General features: G+C 43.6%; 1 protein-coding gene across 5 annotated transcripts in view; it reads right to left on the reverse strand.

Annotated features, from left to right (window-relative positions):
- Positions 1–1,100: 1,100 nt before the first annotated feature.
- TBCCD1 (TBCC domain containing 1) overlaps positions 1,101–16,559 on the reverse strand; it is a 22,058-nt gene continuing 6,599 nt past the window's right edge. For 4 of the 5 annotated variants that reach the window (XM_069089384.1, XM_069089383.1, XM_069089381.1 and 1 more), the window contains exons 4-9: positions 14,066–14,221; positions 9,742–10,108; positions 7,115–7,301; positions 6,474–6,971; positions 3,906–4,054; positions 1,101–3,528 (exon numbers count right to left, since the gene is read on the reverse strand). In XM_069089384.1, coding sequence (XP_068945485.1) covers positions 3,925–4,054; positions 6,474–6,971; positions 7,115–7,301; positions 9,742–10,108; positions 14,066–14,221 — 1,338 coding nt within the window. In that variant the 3' untranslated portion in view covers positions 1,101–3,528; positions 3,906–3,924. The remainder of the gene's footprint in view (positions 3,529–3,905; positions 4,055–6,473; positions 6,972–7,114; positions 7,302–9,741; positions 10,109–14,065; positions 14,222–16,559) is intronic. The other variant, XR_011168596.1, reaches the window with a different exon arrangement.

Here is a 16,559-nt window from a genome sequence, read left to right on the forward strand (position 1 = left end):
ATCCAAGCTCAGTTTGTTAGAAATGGTCTCCAATCCCAGCCACCAGCCAATGTCAAATCTCACCTTGTTCAAAGCCTCGCCTACAAAGTGATGAGTCCACATTCTGACACTCCTTTTATTCTCTAGGGCACAAACATCAGCCCTGTCTATGTAATCAACCAATCCTAAGTTTTACAAAACAGTTCCAGGGCATCTGTCTATTTCTAAACCCCATTACTGTGAGGAGACTGAAGCCATATATCACAAAGATCACACACTAGGACCAGGTAGGCTTTTTACCAGGAATGCAGGGCTGGCTCAGTAAGGAAAACTATAAGCATAGCTGACCATATCAATAACAAAAATCATATGATTATATCAATAGATGCAGAAAAGCTCTAGACAAAATACAGCACCTACTCCTATCAAAAACACGAGCAAGCACAGGAATCAATGAAACCTTTCTTAAAATGATAAGCGGTAACTATGTAAAACCAAGGGCAAGCATTGTCTGTAATGGGGACAAGCTAGCAGCCTTCCCAATGAGAGCAGGGGGGAAGGAAGGGTGTCCATGATCACCACTATTATTCAATACTGTACCGGAAATGCTAGCTATGACGCCAATCAATACAATATTCCAAGACAATGCTACAGGAGTGATAACGCCCACCTCTAAAGAAAGATCTAATGAACTCTGAGTGCTGATGGAAGCATAATATTTTCATTTTCTTATGTTCTTGTTTTTACTACTGCCGTTACTTATTTTTTATATTTATATTATGGCTAATATAGAAATGTTTTGCTTGATTTCACACATATAACTGATATTACATTTATTGCCTTCTCAATGGGGAGGGGAGAGGTGAGAGGGAGGAAGAGAATTTGGAACTCAAAAAAAATTTAAGTAAAAGTTAAAAAATATAAATAAAAAAAGAACACTAAACAAAAAAAGAAAAATGCTAACTATAGCAGGGACACAAGAAACAAATTGAAGGAATAAAAATAGATGATGAGGAAACAAAGCTGTCACTTTGTAGATGATATGATGGTATGTGCTTAGAGAGACTGAGAGAATTAACTAAAAAATTAAAACTTTAGCAGAGTTGCAGGATATAAAATAAACACGCACAAATCATCAGCATTTCTACATACTATCAAGAAAACCCAGAGGAAGAGATAGAAAGAGGAATTCCATGTAAATTAAACGCAGACAATACAAAATACTTCGGAATCTACCGGTCAGCGCAGAGACAGGAACTATATGAGCACAATTACCAAACGCTTTTCAGACAAATAATAAAAAACAGAGCTAAACAACTGAAGAAATATTAAATGCTCATGGGTAGGCTGAGCCAATATAATAAAAATAATAATACTATCTAAATTCATTCACTTATTCCATGCCATAGCAATCAAACTACCAAAGAATTGCTTTATAGAGCTAGAATAATAATAAGATTCATCTGGAGGAACAAAAGATCAAGAAGCTCAAGGAAATTGATGAAAAAAATGTGAAGGGAGGAGGTCTGGCAGCACTAGATTTCAAATTATATGACAAAGCAGGAATCATCCAGACATTTAGGTACTAGATGAAAAATAGAGAGTGATCAACATAATAGATTAAGTATACAGTAGACAGAAGCAAATGAGTATGGCAGCTTAGTGTTTGATAAACAAAGATCCAAGGAATTGGGGGCAAGAACTCACTATTGGACCAGAATTTCTGGGACAACTGAAAAGCAGTCTGGCAGAAACTAGGAATAGATCAGTACCTCACACTGTATACCAAGATGAGCTCAGAGTAGATACATGATTTAGACATAGAGGGTGATATTATAAGCAAATTAGGAAAGCATGGGAAAAAATTACCTGTCAGATCTATAGGGAAGGGAAGAATCTATGACCAAACAAGAGAGAGGATCATGGGGGGTAAAATGGATAATTTGGATTACATTAGATAAAATGTTGCTTCACAAACAAAATCAGTGCTGCCAAATTTAGAAGAAAAGCAGGAAACTGGGGGGAAAATTATAGTAAGCTTTCCCGGATAAAGGTCTTATTTCTCAAAATATGTAGGAAATTGAGCCTAAAGTTATAAAAATAAAATAAAAACCACTCTCCAATTGATAAAAGGTCAAAGGATATGAACAGGCAGTTTTCAAAAGAAGAAAAGCTATCAATAACCATATGGAAAAAATGTTCTAAATCATTAGTGATAAGAAAAATGCAAATTAAAGCATCTTAGAGGTATGACCACATACCCATCAGACTGGCTAAGATGACAAAAAAGAAAAATGACAAATGCTAGAAGGGATGTGGAAAATTTGGTGGTGGAGTTGTGAACTGATCCGACTATTCTGGAGAACAATTTGGAACTATGCCCAAAGGCTATAAAACTATGCATACCCAGCAACACTACTACTGGGTCTGTATCCCAAAGAACTCAAAGAAATGGAAAAGGACCTATTTGTACACGTGTATTTCTTGCCTTCTCAATGGGCGAGGGAGAGGTGGAAGGAGGGAGAAAATTTGGAACTGAAAATAAAAATAATTTTTTAAAAATCTCACTACTTTAAGCATTCTCCCCCCCCTTCCTTAACGAAAGGAAAGAAGCTTCTCTAACAAAATGTAAACTTTATTTTAACATCACAGAGTATCTCTACTTGAAATCTCAAGCATAAAGATAGAAGCTTTATGTTGTCACAGGAAAGCAAAAATACTTTTTACAATTAACTACAATTTTCAACAGAATAAGAAATAAACATTTTTTTTAAATTTCATTGCTTCACAGATTAAATGTTAGATTAGAACAATCTATATAAAAATATTTCTTCTGACTTTTATACACCAAGAAATAACAACATATATACACATATATGCGTATTTCTATTTAAAAAGTTTTAAAGGCATACCAAACTGCAGTAGACACATAAAAAATATCTTTCATTAGCTCTACAAGGGGCAAAACCCCTTTGCCTCCAAATAAGGGCTGTTCATTTGTAACTCTATAACCCAACACTTCAGTAAAAAAATAGTAACATGGGACTGTGGTCACCAACTCTGCCATTTTCAAAATTACAAAAACGGGCATTCTTTGGTTTGTGAGACCCCTTGTTTATATGGCCGGTTTGTTTCCAACTCTGCTTATACCATAAGAAGAGAGTACAGGGCTAACTCAAGCAAAAGCCTCCAAAAGCACAGTCAAACCCAATGGATTCCAGGGCAGGGCTGGCCCTGATAGTTCCTTTCTTAACTTAGCCTGGAGATGCTAGCATTCTTCAGTGTGTCATCATGCCTCCTGGACCCGCTAGGAACAGAACAGATCCACAGTTCAGTATCAGCCATTCAGCTTCTTATGTCCTTAGAAAGGACAGGAACACACCAGAATCATTAAAATTGGTTTTCTGTGTTAAAATTCACCATACATTTTCATCTCTTTCGAGGTGTGTGGAGAGAGACAGGGCTCACATGCAACTCCTTTCCTTGCCGGGCTCCTCCATCCTCCCAAGCTCCTTCGTCTGCTCCCATCAGACGTTTCCCGCTTGACACCTACCAGAGTAAGACAGCACAGTGTGATAAATGAGCCCCTTCCCCTGTGCATCAGCATGGAATGCCCACCAGGGAGCAGGGATCAAGCACTTCTGGGTTATGTTTGGAAAAGTGCTAGGCATATGTGCTCCTGAGAAGCACTAGGCACCCCTCTGGAGAAGAGGCTCAGGAAAGGATCATAAAGGGGAAATGAGACCCAAAGGGAGTGATGGGAACAAGAAAAGCAAAGCCCGAGGACAGAAGTTTAAAGAAGCCGATTCTGCCGTGATGGCCGGCCCTAATGCCTACAGCTTCAACTGAGTGTATTGTGTTGGGTTATTACTTGCTAAAATATAGAAAGTGTTTTAAAACGTCCCATTTTAAAAATAATGACCTACCATGGCTTTGCAGAATGTCTTATCCTGCGGCCTGTTTTGAGCCTGCTGCAGGAGGCACGAGACTGTCGAGCTGCTGGCTTTGTCCTGTGTTAATCAACCATTCGTAAAACTTGTTCTCAACCAATACCTGGAACTGCTTCCTTTGATCCCTAAAGAGTGGAATATGGGGATGTAGGAAATAGGGATGAGGGAGAAAAAAGCCATCAGGGAATTATTACCTCTTAGGACAACGCAACACTTTTTACTCCAGACCATCCCAAGTTGTAGGATTATCTCTATTAGCTGAGACCATCCCAAGTTGTAGGATTATCTCTAGGAGCTGAGCCGTTTCCAGATTTTCATTTTCTCTCTTGCTACACAGCCCCCATGACATCTAGAAATCTAGACTAACAGAAAAAGCCCCAAACCAAGACTTCCATCAACTTCCAACACAGTATAGCCATTTCTTCTTCCTGGTGCACAAGGCTCATGACTTTGCTACAAAAAGGAGATGGACTGGGCAGAGGCCTTGGGCATCACAGGCATCCCACCTCTGTTCTGCTGTTTATCTACAGAAGATCGTGTGCTAGTATCTCTCCAGACCTGGTTCCAATCAAGACAAGAAAAGTCATGTCCAACAAAATGCATCAAAGAAGCCCTTTCTGCCCTTACCCTGGACTTTGCTACCATTCCTCAGCAGCCTTCTCCCTGTTCCTATAGCCCCCTTCTCAACTGGATGTCCAGGAAACACCTCAAACTCAACATGGCCAAAAGAGATTACCTTCTCCCCTAAACTCTCCCCTTCTACCTTCCCTATTACTGTAGAGGGCACCACCATCACCCCAAGACCTCAGGTTCCCAACCCAGGTGCCATCCTAGATTCCTCAGTTTCTCACTCCCCAAGGCCTGCCAACTTCACCTCTACAGAAACTGCCCCCTTCTCTCCTCTGACACAGTCACATCACCTCATGCCTGGGCTACTGCAATAGCCATTGGGGGGAGGGGGAGGGGGAGGGTCCGCCTGCCTCAAGTCTTTCCCCATCCCAGCCCACCCTCCACTAAAGCTCAGGTCTGATTATGTCATCACCGACCATCACCACCACCACCACCACTCAATAAACTCCAGTGGCTCCCTATTGCCTCAAGAAGCAAATACAAAACCCTCTATTTGGCATTTAAAGCTCTTCCCAGCCTAGCCCCCTCCTACCTTAGGGGAACCTAGGCAACCCACAATCCCTGATACCTCTCTCAGTTCCGGGCCTTCTCTCTGGCTCTTTCAGGCCTGGGATGCTCTCTCCTCTGCTCCAATTACTGACCCCTCTTGCTTCCTTTGGAAGCTTCCCCCAACCCCTCTAAACTCCAATGCCTTCACTCAATTATCTCCAATTTATTCTGAGAGCAAGGTATGCCTTTTGCCTGTTTTTGTATCCCCAGCACTTAGCACAGAGCCCAGCATACAGCAGGTGCTAAATAAATGTCTACTGACTTTTTTCCATTGATGAGTTTCTCCCCAAACCAGCAGCCCTCCATTCCTTGGACTATGCCACATGTCGCTACACAGGGGCCTTCTCTTGGCCTTTCTCTGCATCCCCGGTGCCTGGAAACACAATGCCTAGCAGGGAATAAGCTTTCAATAAATGCCTCTTGAGTGACGACTGACCAGGTCGCTGGATTTGGCAAAAAGGAGTAGATGCTTACTTAAGGGCTGCCAGTGGCTATCCAACGTCACCCAAACTTTCCAAGATAACCAACCACAAACTCATGGAAATCAATACAAAGATAAGAGGTTGATTATTAGGAAGATTAGGCCTCCAGTCAAACTACTGGGCCCTCTGACAACTGATCCCAACCTTATTTCAGTCCTTCTCCCTCCCCTGGTCTCCTTGTCACCCTCTGACCTCCCCACACTCTCCTGTGTTTCCATCCTCGGGCTCTCGTCCCTACTCAGGATGCTCTATCAGAACAGCCCTCCCTGGCTGCGCCTTTTTTCATTAGACTGTAAGTTCTTTGAGGACAGTGTGCAATGTCTGGCCTGCTTCTATCTGTATCCCCAGCACTCAACACATCCTGGCACATGATAGTGAGGGATTCATAAATGCTTTTTCAGTCACGCAGCCAAATCTTACAGCTCACAATCTAATTCAGACTCTGCCACAAGACATCTCTGATCATCAGGCTCATTTCTTTGCTGGATTTCATCAGCTGTTACTGTCTACACCAAACAACCCAGTGCTTGATTTTCTAGTGTCTTGTAAAATTCTTTGGTTGCTTCTTGTGTATCAACCTTATTTCCCCAAACACACTATCAACTACCCCAGGGCAGGATTTATGCCTCGAGCTGCCGTGGTAAACATGGTGTACAACAGGCCTTCTTAAACTTTTTCTACTAGTGACCGCCATGTGGGGTCATGACCCACAGTTTAAGAGAGATGCTCCATGCTGACACAAAGAGGTCTGCACTCCAGGACTTTGGGGGAAGACTTGGGTCCTCCTAACAGGAAGGTTAGTGTGGACAATTTGCAAAGAAGCTGCTTTTGGCCACATTTTATGCAACAGATGTATTTTTACTACTAGGAAAGAGTCACTCACTTTGTCAACCCTGCCTCCTTCACCGTCTTCTGCCAGATCTGTATTTTCTGTTCTCGCTGGCCCAGTGCCTTCTGATAGGCTGGTGGGAGACCCCCTGGAATCTCCGTTGTATCCCCTTCCATCTCAAATGGAATCACAAACACATAGAACTCACTGGGGGACAAGAGTCGGAAGACCCTGGCATCGTTATTTTCCCTGCACACAATCATTGGCTTGTCCCAGTAGTTGGGCACTGTGGCGAGTCCGGTCCTGGCCATGTGATCTTCAAGCATTGGGTAATGAGTATGGAAGGGTCCGAATGTTACCATCTGATTACCAGAGAGGAGAAGAGGGCGTGTGGGGGTCAGAATGTGAAAGGTACAGCCCGTGGTGGAAGAGATGGACAGACGATGGCAAACGGCAATGACCTTCATGTTGTCACAGCTATGGAGGTGGAGGGTGGTCTGGACAGGCCCCAGCACCAGCGTGCTACTCCTGCATTTCTCCACAGTCACAGATCTGAGAAAGAGAGGCGGTGAGTGAGGGGACACTTCCCAGAGCCAGAGGCCCCGTCCTTCGGGAGAGCAGAGCTTCTGGGCCAATGGGAAGTGTCCTAAGGCAGAGAGAGCCCTCCTGGGTCACAGAAAAAGCAGCATGCTTACCGTAAGGGGGACAGCAGGTATATAAAGGACTCGTTGCAACGGTGAATCTTCACATGGGCTCCGACTAAGGTGTCTGAGCTCTTGGCCAAGGTCTGCTTGTACACCTGGGTCATCACCACAATGCGGTGTATCTTGGGGGCCACGTGTGTGTTGCAAGCAATCTTGGCTCTCTTGGTGGTTCCCTCAACTGCAAACAACACACACACACACACACACACACACACACACACATTAAATGTAGTTTAATGACATAGCTTACAATGCAGCATTAGTGTCAAGAAACATCCTTGCAGGTGCAACAAACACACTTGACAATGAGGAGAAACAAGGTCACACAGTGTGACCCAGAGCCTGCCAGAGACCATGTCACGTCTCCCAGCTGAGCCACTCTCCCCCAGGCCCATCCAACAGCTGGGGTCAAACCCACCAGCTGCTTTCCTTGGCGCTGAGCTGCTGAGCCCTGCTGGAAAAAGCTGCAGAATCATATGGATTTGGCACATGACAAATGCATGCTCCTAAGCAGAGATGGGCCTTCACTGCTTCCAGGCAGAGCTTTGTAATATCTGTTCAATTGTTCCTATGAATTGTTCCAAACACCATTTACATTCCCAAAGGCCCTGATCCTACCCTCACCTTCCTCACTCTTACCTCCACCTTTATTGAGCTGCTGGTCCTTTAAGTATGAGATCCTGGCTTAATAATCATCAAATGAACATACCAGTATAGGAAATGAACTGGATCAACTTTGACATGCTTGCTAAAAACCAGACCAGAAGACAACAGTGAACTGTAATCAAAAGGCAGGACGGACCAGAGGTTCTCTGTGCAGGGCAAATCAAGGAGCTGGACTGCCCGGGGGCAATGACAAAAATCATTTCCTGGGCCTTTTGGATTCTTCTGTACTGCAGTCACTGCACTGGCTGCTGGGGGGCTTGCCTGCCAAGGGGCTCTCCCCACTCCTGCCCAAACTCCATTAGGCCACTAAAAGGATTTCCCAATAAACTCCAGTGGAGGCCTGTGGCCTCCAGGAGCAAAGACAAAACCCTTTGCTTGGCATTCAAAGCCCTCCATAGCTTGCTTCCTGTTGCCCTTCCATTCTTTTTACGTGAGCCCCCAACACGTACTCCTGGACACACTGGCCTCCTGGCTGGTTCACCAACAAGACTGTCCATCTCTGGGCTCTGGGCCTTTGCAGTGGCTGCCCCTGTGCCCTGAACGCTCTCCTCCTCTGCTGTCATAACTGACTTACAGGAAGCCTTCTCAACCCCGCTTAATTCTAGTGACTTTCCTCTTTTAGCTATCTCCTGTTTATCCAGGACATTGCTTCTTTTGCCTCTATTTGCTTGCACGTTCTCTCTCTTTAGACTGTGAGCTCTTTGAGGGTAAGGACTGCCTTTTGCCTCTTTTCATATTCTCAGTGCTTTTACCACACAGCAGGTGCTTAATAAATGCTTATTAATTGGTTACATACACGCCCAATACAGCAGATGCAAAGGTAGAAGATTTCAAAGAATCTGAAAAGAACATCCAAATTAAACCAACCTACCTTGGGATAAAAGTAATGACTGAGAAATAGCAAGCTGGAAAATCTTTGTTGTGAGTAAGGCAGGGGAGAGGCCATAGTATAGGAGCCTCGAGTCTAGACACTGAATACTTTTGGAAGGTTACACTTGGCAAGTACCAATAACACTGCCAAAAAACAATACTGATTACACAGAATGACTCATTCCTCTAGTGGGAGTCATTCTCAGATCAGCTATCTGTGTACAGTCAGACTACTGACTTGTTAAGAGAGATCAAAATCAGTGTAAAATGAAGAAAATATGCTAAAATGAAGGAAATTGCAGCACAAACTATTTAAACAGGTCACTGACACTGAAAAATGGGAAATGGATAGAAGAAAGGATAAAGACACCAATTATAAGTTTCAAACAAAAGTTTAACCAATATAAATCAAATGCCTTAACAGGGAGCCCCAAAGAGCCTAAAAATGGCTTCCATGAACAAAAATCATGAACTACTTGCCAGGTCCAGAAATACAGCATCCAATGACACCAGTTTAGAACAGAAACTTATTTGTAAAATCTCACAGAAAGATCATAGAGGACTCTGAACATGATCACTTCATAAACAGAAAGAAGCAGTTGGAGTTGCTGAGCAATACTGCTTCAAAAGAAGGAAGAAACAGGGGAGAAGAGGCCAAAATCAGTTAAAATAAAGACGGGCAAGAGAATCAACTCGCAAAGTCTTCCCAAGGTTATCATTTAAACATGAAACTGGAAAAGACCAATTAAAAAATTTTTTAACCAATTCATTTCAGCATCAAGAGCAAAGCAGAAATATCACGTCTGAACTCCAGTGTCATAGTCCCAGATAAGTCTCTCGAGGCAACAGAAATGGGAATGAATGAACAAAAACAGGAAGAGCAGAATGACAGACATTGGTTTAAACATCTTAGACCATCTCTCTGAGGGGGGGTTACTTTAAGACAAAAGGCCCCATGCAAAAGAGGGACACCCTCCTGTTCTTTGCCTCTCTTGGGCATCTGACACAGAAGACACAGGGTCTTCCAGACCCCAGAAACAACAAGCCATTCCCCTGCAGATGCAGGAGCACTTAGAACCTACCTTGCTGGGCCCAAGCCAACTTCTTCCCAGTCCTGAGGCAGGCAGATGTGCCGAACGGGTTTGCAGTCAAACAAGCCCTGAGCCACGCCTCCAGCTTTGGGAAGGAGAAGGTTTTGGAAGCCTTTGAGAAGCCGCTCTCTGAATGCAGGGGCTGCCACAATGCGAGCTCGTGGAGAGGATAGACCTTCCTAGCTTTGCTGACTGTGCCTTCAATGAGAAAGCTGAGGGCCTGCACAGCTTCAGGAGAGACCAGGCTTTTGTGGGTGGAGTGGGAGGCATCAGTGAGCTGCTCTGGGTCCAAAAGGAGTTCCAGGAGATTGTGCAGGTGATTATAGACAAAGGCTTGGTGGCTGTAATCATTCCAGGTCTAAAAATGTCAAAAGGAATTAGTCTTAGCGAAAAGAAGAGCTTTCATAAAACATAAACACTGAACTAGAGCAGGGGTGGGGAACCTGCAGGGAGGTCCCATGTGGCCCTCTAGGTCCTCAAGTGCAGCCCTTCAACTGAATCCAAACTTTAAATCCAACTTTGTTCTGTGAAGTTTGGATTCAGTCAAAGGGTCACACTTGAGGACCTAGAGGGCCACATGTGGCCTCGAGGCTGCAGGTTCCTTGCCCCTGGACTGGAGGCAACTAGGTGACACAGTAGACAGAGGGCCAGTTCTAGAATCTGGAAGACCTGAGTTCAAATCCAGCCTCAGACACTTCCTAGTTGTGTGATTCTGGGCAAGTTACATAACCCCATCTGCCTCAGTTTCCTCCACTTTAATATCTCTGCCAAGAAAACCCCACGGTCGGGGGTGGGGTGGGTGGAGTCAAGATGGCAGAGTAGAAACAGGACTTCTGCGCGGCTCCAGCTTCCACCTCCTCCAATTAATGTAAAAAATGACTCTAGACAAACTTTGGAGCTACAGAACCCAAAAATGACATAGAGAAGCTAACCTCCTGCTGAAGACAGCCTAGAAGGCCAGCAGGAAGGGACCAGTGCAGAGCTCTAGGAGCCAAGCACAGCCCTGCACAAGCCTGTGAGCCCAGTTTTAGCCTCAGGGAAGCCTGACCAGTTGCTGGCTGGAGGGACTTCAGATCACCAGGAGCTGTGGTGGTTTCCAGAATTATCAACCCATAGATGCCAAAGACAAAAATGAGAGGTCAGTGTAGACTTTGTGGGAACAGGGGATTCAGGAGTGTAATCCAGTGTTTGCCCCTGGGGGCAAGAAGCAGCTGAGGTTTCATGGCCATGCTGGTTCAGAGCTCCTGGCCTGCAGATTGTAGGGGGACCAAGCAACCAGTCTGAGGGGTAATCACTCTTGCTCTAACCTGCTTGGATCTGGATCGCTGTCTAGATTGGAGGTCCTGGGGTGTGTGACCAGTTTGCCAGAGCATGTTGAGGCTTCAGTGAGGGCACCCAACTCATAGCTCCAGCAGCTGCAAAAACCCAAGTGATTGGGATAAAGCTCCCCCTTTCCGGTGGCAGAGTTCTACTGTGGCAAAAAGCTCAAAAGTCAAGTTACTGAGTGGCAATATGAGGAAGGAAAGGAAGCAGAGCAAACAGAGCAATCTGACATTAGACTCCTATTTTGGGGACAAAACGGATCAAAGCATGGAACAGGAGGAAGACAACGAAGTCAGAAGTCCTGCACCAAAAGCTTCCAAGAAAAATATGAGCTGGTTACAGGCCACAGAGGACCTTAAGAAGCAAATAAGAGAAGTGGAGGAAAAATTGGGAAGAGAAATGAGAACAATGTAAGAAAATTATGAAATGAGAGTCAACAGCCTGACTGAGGAAAATAATACCTTAAAAAATAGACTAACTCAAATGGCAAAAGAGGCTCAAAAAGGCAATAAGGAGAAGAATGCCTTAAAAAGCTGAATCTGCCAGATGGAAAAAGAATTTCAAAAGCTCACTGAAGAGAATCATTCCTTCAGAATTAGATTGGAGCAAATGGAAGCCAGTGACTTTATGAGAAATCAAGATGCTGTTAAACAGATCCAAACAAATGAAAGAATAGAAGGCAAAGTGAAATATCTCCTTAGAAAAACCACTGACCTGGAAAATAGATACAGGAGAGATAATTTAAAAATTATTGGACTACCTGAAAGCCATGATCAAAGAAAGAACCTAGAAATCATCCTCCAAGAAATTCTCAAGGAAAACTGCCTTGATGTTTTAGAATCAGAGGGAAAAATAGAGGTTGAAAGAATCCACTGATCACCTCCTGAAAAAGATCCCAAAGAGAAAACTCCTAGGAATGTTATAGCCAGGTTCTGGAATTCCCAGATTAAGGAGAGAATATTACAAGCAGCCAGGAAGAAACAATTTGGACATCGTAGAAACACAATCAGGATAACTCAGGATCTGGCAGCTTCTACACTGAAGGATTGAAGGGCCTGGAATATGATATTCTGGAGGGCAAAGGAGCTGGGATTAAAACCAAGAATCACCAACCAGAAAAACTGAGTATCAAGTTTCAGGGGAAAATATGGTCATTTAGTGGAATAGAGGACTTTCAAGCATTCTTGATGAAAAAACCAGAGTTGAAGAGAAAATCTGACATTCAGATACAAGAAGCAAGAGAAGCTTGAGAAGGTAATCAGGGAAAAGAAATCATAAGGAACTTACCAAAATTGAACTATTTACATTCCTACATGGAAAAACGATAATTGTAACTGATGAAACTTTTCTCAGTAAGAAAATAGTTTAAGGGAATAGAAATACATACATACATACATACATATATATATGTCTATATAGGAGGGTATATGGGCATATAAATACATATGTGAATGCGTGTATATATGTTTACAGGTATACATAGATAGAGGGCACAGGACCAATTTAATAGGAAGGGATGATAGTTAAAAGGCGAAATTAAGAGTTGAGAGAGGAATATAACGAGAGGAGATGGGGAGAGACAGAATGGGGTAAACTATCTCATAGAGAAGAGGCAAGGGAAAATGGTTACAATGGAGGGGAAGAACAGGAAGGCAAAAAGGCAAAACCTTATTCTCATTTAATTTGGCTCAGGGAGGGAATGACATACACACTAAATAGGGTATCTCACCCTACAAGAAATTAGGGGGGAAGGGGATGAGAGGGGGGATGATGGAAGGGAGGGCAGGCTGGGGGGGGGAGGGAAATTGGAAGCACCCACTTTTGAACAGGGACAGGATAAAAGCAGAGAATAGAACAAGTGGGAGGTGGGATAGGAGGGAGGGAAATATAGTCAGTCTTTTACAATATATCTACTATGGTAATGTTTTACATAGCTACACATGTACAACCTCTACTGAATTGCTTATCTTCCCAGTAAGGGTGGGTGACAAGGGAGGAAGGGAATGAATCTGGAATTCAAAGTTTTAAAATCAAATGCTTAAAAATATATAAATATGATTATTAATACTATTTTACATGTAATTGGGAAATAAGATATTCAGGCACTGGGGCACAGAGATCCACCGTGCCCTACTGGAAAAGTCGAAGGGGGTATGGGAGAAGATATGGGAGAGGGCAGATTGGAGGAGGGGATACCCTGTGGGACCACTATTTTGGGGCGGTGGGTAGAGGAAAAATGGGGAAAAAATTTGTAACTCAAAAATCTGGCAGAAATGAATGATGTAAACCAGAAGTTAATGAAGTATTTAAAAAAAAAAAAAAGAAAGCAAACCCCCACAATGTGTTGCTCACAAAGAGCACACCCCAAAACCAAAGCCATTCAGAGTGTAAGGATGAGGGGTGAGGACAAAAATCTGTGCTATCAAACAAAGCAAAAACAAACATCCCATTAGGAGGAAAAGAGGCATGGCTCATACTGCTTCTCCTATAGGGTTCAAAACTTTTCAAAATTCTTTTAGAGACACAGGTAAACCATCTTCCAAAGGAGCAATCCTACATCTCTTTGAAATGCTCTCTGTTCACAGGAGACTGTTAAATTTACCTTTGGACTGCAATGTCCTAGCCAGTCACCTGAAGACAGACACCACCCATTCTATCCCAGCACTATGTGCTTAATAAATACTTTTTGATTGACTGACTGATAATAAATGTACTGAGTGGAGTTTAAAGCATTTTGCAAATATAACAATAATCTTATCAAATATGCAAATAGCAAGGGCTCGTGTATTTTTAAAGGATGGAAAAGTTAACCACATGGAAACATGGGCGGCTCCTCCACCAGTAAGCGCAGGAAAGCTGGGGACCCTTTTCCTCTCTCACCGGCAGATTACGGACTCAAAAAGAAATCTCAGACTAATGGATCACAGGGTCAGCCTAATAGACGTGTGATCTGTTCACGAGGCAATTATGATGCTGCAACCACAATAAGTACCTTATTATGACAGATGGATTTCCCAGTCAAGTCAGGGGACGGAGATCTGTTTCTGGGACTTGGCCACTCTTCTCCAATCAAAGATGTTCTCAAGGAAACCTTATTTAACTGCTGTATATACAAAAATAGCAGGAACTGAAAGGTGTCGACCGAGAGCTGTGCAAAAAGGAAATAAGAAACCGTCAACATGCCTATCAACATAAACACCAACCAGGCTGCATCGAAACAGCTACATTCATTTCAGCAGATGATCAAGAGCTCAAGTGTGAGAATCATTCGCCATATGTATTTGAGTTAAAAAGCTGTAGCGCTTTCAAAAACTGAAGCAATTATCTGAAAAGCTTGCATATACACAGCTGAGGGTCCACAGTCAATCCCCCAAATGACAACAAAATGTTCTATTTAGTAACGTTTTCTGAAAGTTCTTTGTTTTAAAAGTTATAAACTTAAAAATCACCCAAACAAACCTGATTATCATTTTAAAATCAAATTCCATATTATGCATACTTCACAGGTCCCATTAACAGTTAAATTTAGATGGAAGTGAAAAAACAAGGAACTCTGAATTTTCTGAGAAGCCTCCTTCCTAAGCCTGCCAAGATTCTGGTAGAACAAAAACACAAACAAAAAAACAAACTATCTGAAAAAAATGAGTGCATGTCCATTAGTGTAAGATGGTCACAACGCCCTATTTTTCATGATCCATTCATACTGTTAGTCAGAGGTGGAGTCCAATCTGCTTTAGTGCTTAATACTTGGCCGTTATTTGGCTTTGGCCAAGTAGCTGCCCTGGGGTGTGTAGGAACAATTCCATGTCCCCTGGTCTGCTCTTCCAGAGTACCCTTTCTGATCTGTTTTTTCAGAAATGGTGACAGGTTCAGACTAAGTCATTCATGAACATGCCTGATCCCCTCTAGAGACCAAAGGCTGATACCTGTGGAGAACACAAGTCCCTTATCGAAAGTTTAAAGGGAACAAAGAGTTGATTCAAAAAAGCAAAGATCTGAGCATTTTGGCAAGAGACCCACCCAGTTATTGTCATACATGGGGTGATCCTGCAAAGTCAAGAGGCATTTGGGAAATGAGATTTTTTAAAACGTGACAATCTCTAACCTCCCATGGTATACGGCATGGTAAGTGGAGGAACACTCCTATGAGGTCTGGGTGCATCACGGATCAGGCGCCACCCGGGCACTCTCATCTTCTCCTCTAGGGTTTTCTTCATTTCAGTTTCCCAGTCGGCCTCCTCTTCTTTTTTGGTAGCTTACCACAAGGTAGCAATGGTTCTTTAGCTGACTTTCCAAGTGAATTATTTCACATACGGCACATTGGAATATACAGGGTATACTAAGCCACAGCATAGGAAACCTGAATTCTAAGGCCAGCGTGGTCACCACCAGGCTGGGCAGCCTCTGGCAAGTGACTTTACCTAGCTGATGTTTTTTATTGATCACTAAAGGGCTGGCCCATAGAATCTCAAAGCTCCCTTCAACCTGACATTTTAGGGAGCGTGGTCACTCTATAACCAGAACTAAACATTGTCTGCCTTTTGTTGTTTTTAGGTTTATCCACATGATTGTGTGATATGCTACAGACCAAGAGGACAGAGCCTGCCTCAGAGTCAGAAAAGATAAGATATGACCCGACCCGACCCGACCTGACCTGACCTGTGGGTTGAAGCTTCTGATAGACACTTGTTCCTACAAGGAAATTCACCTCTTGGTACCCCAGGAAGCTCTCAAAGACAAAAGCTGTCTAAAGTTTCCTCTGTCAATGAAACCACAGCCAAGAGTTGGCCCTACTTCCAGGATTCTGCTTTAAAAGGAGATTAATTTGAAAATTAACTAGTCCTTCAGTCTACTCACTACACAGAAAGCATAATTAGCTTCCCTTCTAGGCTAAGAAGCTGGAATGTGTAAGGTTCCCGGGTTCATAGCTTGTACACAGCTCTGCCATATTTGCACAGCATTATATAATGATAAATAACATAAACATTTGTGCTTAAAGTTGTAAACATAACAATGAAATCATGCAAATTTGTGAGGCTATTGCTGGCAAACTCCCTTCTTTGTCTGTTATCCTATAAATCAAGTGGGCACTGGTCAGTCATCAGGGGATCTGAAAGTTTAATGCTATGCTTGCCTCAGCCAGCCCCCACTGAGGCTCAGTGGAGAATGCACAAGGTGGAAAGCTGTGTGTGCCTTGATGGCCCCCATCAGGGTTTAGGGGGGACCCTCAGGGGGATGCATGTGTGCTTGCCTTGACTGGCCCCCATCAGGGTTTAGGGGGGACCCTCAGGGGGATGCATGTGTGCTTGCCTTGACTGGCCTCCATCAGGGTTTGGGGGGACCTTCAGGGGGATGCATGTGTACTTGCCTTGACTGGCCTCTATCAGGGTTTAGGGGGGACCGTCAGGGGAATGCATGTGTGCTTGCCTTGACTGGCCCCCATCAGGGTTTAGGGGGGACCCTGAGGGGAATGTGTGTGTGCTTGC

This window comes from Petaurus breviceps, unplaced genomic scaffold, assembly GCF_028583685.1.
Source record: "Petaurus breviceps papuanus isolate PSGF00001 unplaced genomic scaffold, PetGlider_PUasm1.0 186, whole genome shotgun sequence".
Taxonomy (NCBI): Eukaryota; Metazoa; Chordata; class Mammalia; order Diprotodontia; family Petauridae; genus Petaurus; species Petaurus breviceps.